General features: G+C 41.8%; 2 protein-coding genes across 2 annotated transcripts; both read right to left on the bottom strand.

Annotated features, from left to right (window-relative positions):
- Positions 1-1,033: 1,033 nt before the first annotated feature.
- LOC101027214 (uncharacterized) lies at positions 1,034-2,590 on the bottom strand. Its single transcript, NM_001279865.1, has 5 exons — positions 2,458-2,590; positions 1,841-2,146; positions 1,700-1,763; positions 1,442-1,622; positions 1,034-1,356 (listed from the first exon to the last, which is right to left on the bottom strand). The coding sequence occupies exons 1-4, from the start codon at positions 2,581-2,583 to the stop codon at positions 1,462-1,464; spliced, it is 657 nt and encodes a 218-aa protein (NP_001266794.1). The 5' UTR covers positions 2,584-2,590; the 3' UTR covers positions 1,034-1,356; positions 1,442-1,461.
- Positions 2,591-5,141: 2,551 nt separating this feature from the next.
- Positions 5,142-7,295, bottom strand: LOC100280166 (Gamma-tubulin complex component 3). Its single transcript, NM_001153098.1, is given in 2 exon segments — positions 5,142-5,660; positions 5,769-7,295. Coding segments are annotated over 2 exon segments (1,545 nt in total). The 5' UTR covers positions 7,064-7,295; the 3' UTR covers positions 5,142-5,410.
- Positions 7,296-8,371: the final 1,076 nt, after the last annotated feature.

Genomic DNA, 8,371 nt, shown 5'->3' with positions numbered 1-8,371 from the left:
TATGATGAACTTGTTATATTGTGTACTTGTTTTTTTTGTGATCAACTTATCATATTGTGAACTTGTGATCTATGTGATCAATTTGTAATATTGTGAACTTGTTATCTTTATGATCAACCTGTTATATTCTCAACTTGTAGTCTTTGTGATCAATTTGTTATATTGTGAATTGTGAACTTGTGGTCTTTGTGATATTTGTAAACTTTGTTGTATTGCGAACTTGTTATATTGATATATTTTTATATTGATATGATTACCGATTATATTTAAGGTTCCGACAGGTACCGATGTATTTTTCGTACCGAACTTTCGATTTCGATATTTTCGAAATACCGATATCGTTTCCGTTTCCAAAGTTTCCGTTTCGGATTAAAAATATGAAAACGGTAACGGTTTAAGTGTTTTCCGATCGTTTCCGACCATGTTCACCCCTACCAACAACGATTCATCTGTGCCATTTTGACTGCTCTTCGGACACCGCTAGTGATTCACATATCAGTTTTTTGGTGTTTTATCTCTATATATTGTAGCTACAGCAGTTCAACAGTTGCTTGATTCGATAGAGTAGCCAAATAGTTCCATGAAGTTCCATAAAGCGACGTAGGAAACATTTGTAGGGAGTATCTAAAAGTAAAACGTTCCTAAATATTAAAGGGATATTGTAGTTTCGCGTCACAAACTTTTGTTAATCCTTTATATTAGATATTTTTTCCTTTTTATATCTATTAACATCAGATAGAACTTACAAGTTAATATATTGGTAAAAGAAATAATTAAGTACAGTTATAAATTTTGGTAGTTTGATTGTACGACGATTACGTGAAAATTTTGATTGTATAGCAGTTTTAACCGCTACGCTAGTGGCCACCTATTTAGTTTGGAAACAAAATTATCAAAATATTAGTATTTTTGTGCTAAAACAAAAAAAATCGTCGCCTATATTCACAAACTGCAATTGGGCGCAACACCAGGCACATCCTAGTGGTGGTGACGTTGGAAGAACTTTGCTGCACAAGTAGATGCTCTGAATTCTGGCTCCGGAAATATCCAAGGAAAGAAGTTTCATGTATATACAATGAAACAAATATATCACACTTCCAAGGGCCTTGGGGAATATGGATATTCATAGTTTTTTTTTTAAAAAAAAATCTTTTTATTAAGCTATAAAATTGGTAACACGTAGATACTCACACTTCCTAGGGCGTTTGTCCTGTATTATCTGTAGAGTATTGATTTAGCTGCTTTCTTGCATTCGCCACTTATCAGATCCCATGGTATACTCAGATACAAGTTTGGAGAATAGGGATGAACTGTCCTCTAGCAGTTTTGCTGGGGCGTCATGCTCTGCAATTTCACCTGTTTTACAACATGGACATTGTTCAAGCGTGAGAAGTAATAAATGCGAACATAATTTTGGCTCGTAAGTCAGGGGCATACTGACCGTTATCCAGAAGCAAGACTTTAAGGTTTCTTTAAGGTTTTTTGAATCAAGCTGTCTGTAATTGGATCCACGGATGAAGTTGCCTCATCCAAAACCAAGATCTTCCTCCGTTTCAGAATCACCCTTCCCAGACACACAAGTTGACGCTGACCTGTGCTCCAGTTTTTGCCCCTTTCTGTCACTACATTTGACAACCAAAGAACATGTTAGGGCTTCGACACCATAGAGCAGTGTCCGGAGACCTGGCAGGTATCAAACCTGTAGAGTCAAGCTTAAGCTCGTTCTTTCTAACTTCATCCCCAAGATGACATGAATCCAATGCCTGGAGAGCGCATGTATTAGGTGCAGAATGGAACACTTTTTAAGAGAAATGAAATAAATTTAGCGATTGGAATGTACCTCCCAGATTTTCTCGTCACTGTACTCCCCAAGGGGGTCAATATTGGTTCGCAGGGTCCCCTCAAACATAACAGGATCTTGTGGAATGATGCTCAATCTTGTCCGGAGGTCATGTAGTCCAATGGTGCAGATGTCAGTGCCATCTATAAACACTTGGCCAATACATGGGTCCACAATGCGAAATAGTGCCTGAATCAAGGTTGATTTGCCACCACCTGTTCTACCAACAATACCTGTCTTCTTTCCTCCGAGTAAGGTGCACGTCAGGCCTTTTAGAACAAAAGGCAGCTGCGGTGCATATCGAACCTGCAGCATATAACACGCTCTACTAAATCAGTTATCAATTACACTTGTTTTCCACCTCAAGACAAGTTTTGGTTTTCTGGAATATTCTGGGAAAATATTAAGTATTAAAGGCTGCAGTTCTGTTAACAACAGGAACATAAAAACCAAAAGGACATGTTAATATTAGAATAATCCTTATAATGAAATTGGTTGCTTTACAACAGTTAGCATTTACTACACCTAAAGCTGTCTAGTTTCATAAATACTGATGTGAGCACAATAACAATTACACAAATTGAATAAGGGTAGTGCGTAAAGTTGAAGAGACAAACATGGAGGTTAAGAAACTTAATTTCGCCCTTTGTTGGCCACTGTCTATTTGGTTGGCGTTCTGATATTGTAAGTGGTGGTTCTGAAGGAATAGTCGTATACTGCAACATTCTTTCCACTGATATCATTCTATTTTCCAAACTGCAGAGGACAGCAATAGCCCACCCTTGTAGCATATTGAGGCTTAGTCCATAAGTGACCGCAAGACCAGCAGTCTCTGTACAAAATATTATCAGCACGTTAGAACACTAAGAAGAACAATATTGATCTTGCTAGAGAAATAATATGCTTACTTGGGTCAATTAAAGCAGATGGTGAAGAGACCAGAAGTATCAATGTGAAGGAAAAAACAAAGGATGAAAGCATATCCAAACGAAAGCACAACCATTCCATTGCGGCTGCATTATACAAACTTGGTCGAGATAAATTATCCACCAAATATCCAATATAACGGATAAATTGTCTTTCCTTTTGAAAGCATCTAATTATATTTGAGCCAGCCATTGATTCAGAAAAATGTTGAAGCACGGGGGACCTGCAAACTCCAACCAACCTTTGCAACTCTCTAGCTGCATCTATGTAGTATTGCTAAAAGTTGGAGTGTGTGAACATCAATGAGAAAATTGGCACCATCAGTTTTAAAAATAGAAAACCAATACAATTATAATTTATATATAATTTACCTGATACCACAGCGATGCAGTAATAATGGGGACAAAAACTATGAAGACTTGCGATGCAACATGTGACATCAGAATAACTGTTCCTAGAATCTCAATAGCAGGAAATAGAAGGTAGCCCATCAGGTCAAAAATTCTTGTATCCACTGTGCTTTGATCTGTGGAAGCCTACAGTTTGTTTTAAATGTCAGCAATAACATAATAAAAAAGAAAAAGACACACTAATTCCATGTCCTCAAAAATAACATTCTGAATGTACTTACTCTGTTCAAGATTCGTCCACTAGGTGTGGAGTCAAAGAAAGACATTGGTGCTCGGAAAATGCAGTTGTGCATGTTCTCAAATAGAATATTAGCAGTCTTACATCCGGTCATGACAAGAAGATGTGATCGAATGAATATGCACAATGAGCTAACAATTGCTAATGCAAAGTACACATTTACCATCTGCAAACTACTGATTGGAGGATTCACATTTTTTGATATTGGTGCTGCCGAAGCCATCCAGAAATTGCATCCAATTTGAAGAACTTGGAAAATTATCTGAGCTAGCAAAATAAGTGGCACAAGTGTTCCATTATATGCCATCATAATATACTTCCAGTAGACAATAAATCCAACCCGGCCTTTCTCCCTCTCTTCTTCTTGTACTAGCTGACCATTTTGAACATCTCCTTCCTCGTTATCGTCTTTCTTATCCCCCGCTATAAACAGGTTACTTTCATTGCCACCAGGATGAAATGTACTCTCAAAATTTTCAATAGGGCGCTCCAGCATATCTAAAGTTGATAAGGCATCTTTATGGGATGCAACTAATTCCAAGAGATCTCCAGATTTCTGAATTTCTCGACATACACAGAACTGGAGATATTCCATGCATGGTTAATCAATTTTAAAACTATGTGTTTTCTAAATTTCTAGACATACACAGATTAAGGGTATATTTGGTTCATTTGTACATTTCTAAAAATATTATTCTAGTTGTGAGCTGTGAAAAGACCGAGGTGAGCTAACAATAATGAAAAACTAAAATTTATTTAGTTAAAACAACTATCAACTATAGATTCTATAAGACTATGACAGTTTATAACATAGATGTCAGAAATCTGAAAAACCTAAGATAAGAGGTGATTCTAAATTGAACTATAAATTTGATTTTCAGGAATATATTTCGTTGTTGTACCCATTTGGTTAAGATTTCAGATTTTTGGTTCTGAATTTGATTCAGAAACCTGAACCAAACACACCCTAAGTATTGTTGGAAATTTCAGATTGTCACTTTAATTTAGCCTTGCAAACCTGTTATTTGGCACTTGTAAGTTACATTTTGCATAGATCATCCATTCATCCTCGGTTGGTGCTATACAATTAGTTTTATTCAATATAACGCTCAAGTATTTTCTCTACATGCAAATGTTTCAATTTAAGATCGTTGCTCACAATTTTGCACAAGAAATAGCAACCACTCCCAAAACTAACCAAATTTTTTGTATTTGACAAAGCTTGAACATCTGCAAATTCCCACGGATTTCTTCAAGTCTCCTTTTTCCGCATCCATTCAGTTGCATCATGCTCCAAGCAGGCCATTCAGTTGCATCATGCTCCAAGCAGGTCACTAGCTTATGGACACTGAGGTGATGTTTGCTTCACATATTTGTATTTGTAACGTGAGAGATAACTGGTGATAGATAACTGATAACGTTACCGTAATCGGATACCACACTAAAAATTAATATTGTTCTATTTTAGCTTATTATTACCGATACTCGAGTGTAAATCATTACCGTTGCTATTTACATTACATTTCTAAACCAAACTTCAAGATCAAAACAATGTAATGAGTTATCTGCTCTTGTAAAACTGACAATACAAACTGTTAAGGACAAATCTTCAAGACCTCCAGCTTTAATTCTCAAGAAATTAATAGAGAAAAAATAAATATTAAATTTACACCAGAACATCCATGAAAATCAAGATCAAAACAAACTTACAATTGTGTACAGAGTTGCATGAAATGCGTGGCTTTAGCCTCGTTGAATCGGCACATAAGCATCAGCATGCAAACAGCTGACAGAATCACCAGATTGTAGCATTGGCAATCCTCAGTAAAAGGGTATTCAGATCCTCTTCTACAGGAGGTGCAAGGAAAATGGAAGTGACCATTGCCAATCAAGCGACCAAGATCAATTAATGGGATATGGTATAAAAATAATGCTTTCCAAGTCCCAACCAAACGATCAATCTAACTCCTAGTTTTTCACATAAGCGGCTCACATTCATTTGTTGGAGGAAACACGACTGTAATATTCAGTGAAGTCAAGGCGGAAGAGAAGGAACTTCAAATCGACGTGCTGTTGCATGGGCAGCTGCGTAATAAAAGCATCAAGAGAAGCTGTATAATCCTTTGCGATGCTATCCAGGTCTTCACCCATTTTCCAGAAAAGTTCTCCAGCTAGTTGGATCATAGCTTTTCTGCCGCCATCAAACCATGAACCTGTATCCTTTGATTTTGATTTACCCTTTCCCCTGCAATAAAAATGAAACATTGGAGTAAAATGTAAATCAAACAGTAGGTATGAGATAAGCTTTAAAGTAAAGATGGAATCACAATATCTGATTCTGCAATAATCTAACCTTAGCTGCAACTCATATATCCTTTCAAACCATCGATCAGCATGGCTTCGAAACTGTAAAATAATGTCAAACAGTTCAAACAGATTCCTCAAAAGTCCTTGGGAATGTTCACCAAGCAGGGCCTTCTCCAGTATCGAGTTGAGATATTTATCGTGTGCTAAGAGAAGGTCATCTAAATCCTTTGCTGCATCCATTTCATCAGAAAAACGGGCCCACGAAACCTCCAGGACCTCAAACATAATGTAGTATTGGAAATTGGTCACAAAGTGATTCATCTCATTGAATAGAACTTGACATTTACGAAGAACTGATACAAATTGAGCTCTGATGCTTGTTCCTTCCTTGTAAAATGGAGAAGAAACAATGCAGTTAGGTTTCATAGTCTTCCACACTCCGGTAAGGGAGTGATCTACGCGTTTGAGCTTCCACAAGAAGTTGAAAACCTTGAGATACATCTTCATAACTGAAGCTGTGAACACAGTGTCCAGGGGGACCCTAGCATCATACTCCAAAGAGAAGACATCCCAGCCACGATCACCATCCCCATGATCCATCATCTTTACCTTTATCCGGTCCAAGATATCACAGTCATCATATTGTGCATTGGATGCTCGGATTGCAGTCTCAAGCAAGCCAGCCAATTGGAAGGAGCTAATCCTATTTGCTGGCTCTGATAACTCGGGGCCAACAACGTCCATAAGATACTGGACAAAATCACCCTGCCCAAGAAGCAAGTAACGCTTAATAGCAAGGCAGTGGTCCTTAAATCGGTACCGCTTATGAATGACATCCATCAAATGTCGATCAATCCTCTTGGCTGCCTCAACCACCAATGCCTCCAAAGCATCAGTCTCCCCATAACCAAGGCCACCCCGAGATGTTGTAGTGCCAACATATGCAGCAGCCTCGGCAGCAGCATCAGCCCAGCCACTATCGTCACAGCATACTCTAAGAAAGTTGATTGACTTGCCAGTTCTAAGAATCCGTTTTGCGAGCACTGGAGATATGAAAGCTGGAAGCATATCAGATTGAATAAGGTAGCCCTCCCGCCACAAAGATTCTGCTTTCACTGGCTGCCCAACGATAAAAAACTCTGCAAATACATCCTCCAATTCCCCTTCTAGCACCCAGCTCCTGACCATCTCAAACAACGGCGAGCACACCCGGCGCAGTAATCGGCCCATAAACTCCTGAAACATAGGATCTCCGTGTTGTGCGTGCCCATGGATCACACCAGCCATAGCACCACCCCTCAGTCCCCGGCATCCATCAACCAGAACAGCCATTAGGCGCATTCTCACTGCAGGCTCAGCAAGCCACACTGCAAGACGGCGCAGTGAGAGGTAATTACTGGACACACCTGAATCAGATCCAGGTGTGGGAATTGGATTCAATGAGTACGATTCCAGAACAGCCAGCAGCTTATAATAATCAGACAGCTCCTCCTGGAGCGCCGAGCAGAATGCCTGGGTAACAGTGCCCACCTCAGTGGCAGCATCTGAGGGCGAGCGGCTTATGTTGTCAGAAATGAAGCCCCGCACCTTGCTGAACAGCCAGCCAAGCTCGCATAGCTTGCGAACGAGGGTGCGCGTGGATCGCGGCACTCGAACACCGTCTGGAAGGTCGTAGGAGTCCACGGACTTGTCATAGCGCACGTAGCGGCCGTCGATGCCCTGGCACGCGTACAGCACGTCCCGCACAAGCGCGGCCTCCGACACCTCCGTCTCGTCGATCACCAGCTCGGTGTACTCACGCAGCGCGATCTCGCGGATGTTGTCCGGATCCTTGGAGACCAGCACCAGGCCGCCCGGCGGCGCCCCGTGCGTCCGCGAACCCGGCCTGACACCGGCGCCCGGCGCCGTCCCCGAGGTGGCATTCTGCGGTAGGGCGGCGATGGGAAGGTTTGGGAGGCACGAAGCCGCGGCGGCGGCGCGGTACTGCGAGGAGAGAGAGTCGAGCAGGTAGAGGAGCGGCCACAGCGACGCTGGGCGGGCACGGACGGAGAGCTTGGAGTGGAGGTCAGCGAATGAGAGCGCATCATCGGGGCGGCCCGAGGCGGCGAGGCGGCGCTTGATGGACTCCGCGAGCGCGTGCTCATCGGGGAGGACCGCGGGGGCGAGGCGGCTGGAGAGGATTCGGTGCGCGAACCGCAGCGCACCGCCCGTGTCGCGCCCGCCGCCGCGCCCGCCGGATTCGGCGGCGGAGAGGAGGCGGTGGACGAGCTCCTTGACGAGATCCTGGGTTTGTTGGTCCGTCATTGGTGCGGGCTGGGAGGATGGAGTGGAGCTAGGGTTCCGGCAATTGTGTGCGGGGTTTGGGAAATTTTGCGGGTGCGGTAGGCCGATAGCTAGTTCTGAGTGACAGGAAAAAAATGGTTACAAGCCGCTTGGCTCGTCGTAAAGCGTCCGTGTGGCATGACTGGTGTAGGATAAACCGAGACAAGATTTCAAACAATATACCAATATAACACCTTGCTTTACTAATTTATTGTAAATTTAGGGGCATACATGTCCAAAGGACGAGCTCAACAAAGTTTTATCAAGTATGGTGTTTGAATCCTTCTAATTTCCTTGTGAAGTGGATCTATAGTAATGAAATTGCGC

Source organism: Zea mays, chromosome 7 (assembly GCF_902167145.1).
Source record: "Zea mays cultivar B73 chromosome 7, Zm-B73-REFERENCE-NAM-5.0, whole genome shotgun sequence".
NCBI lineage: Eukaryota > Viridiplantae > Streptophyta > Magnoliopsida > Poales > Poaceae > Zea > Zea mays.
Note: the sequence above shows the minus strand (reverse complement) of the source record. Positions and strands in the feature narration are given on the sequence as shown.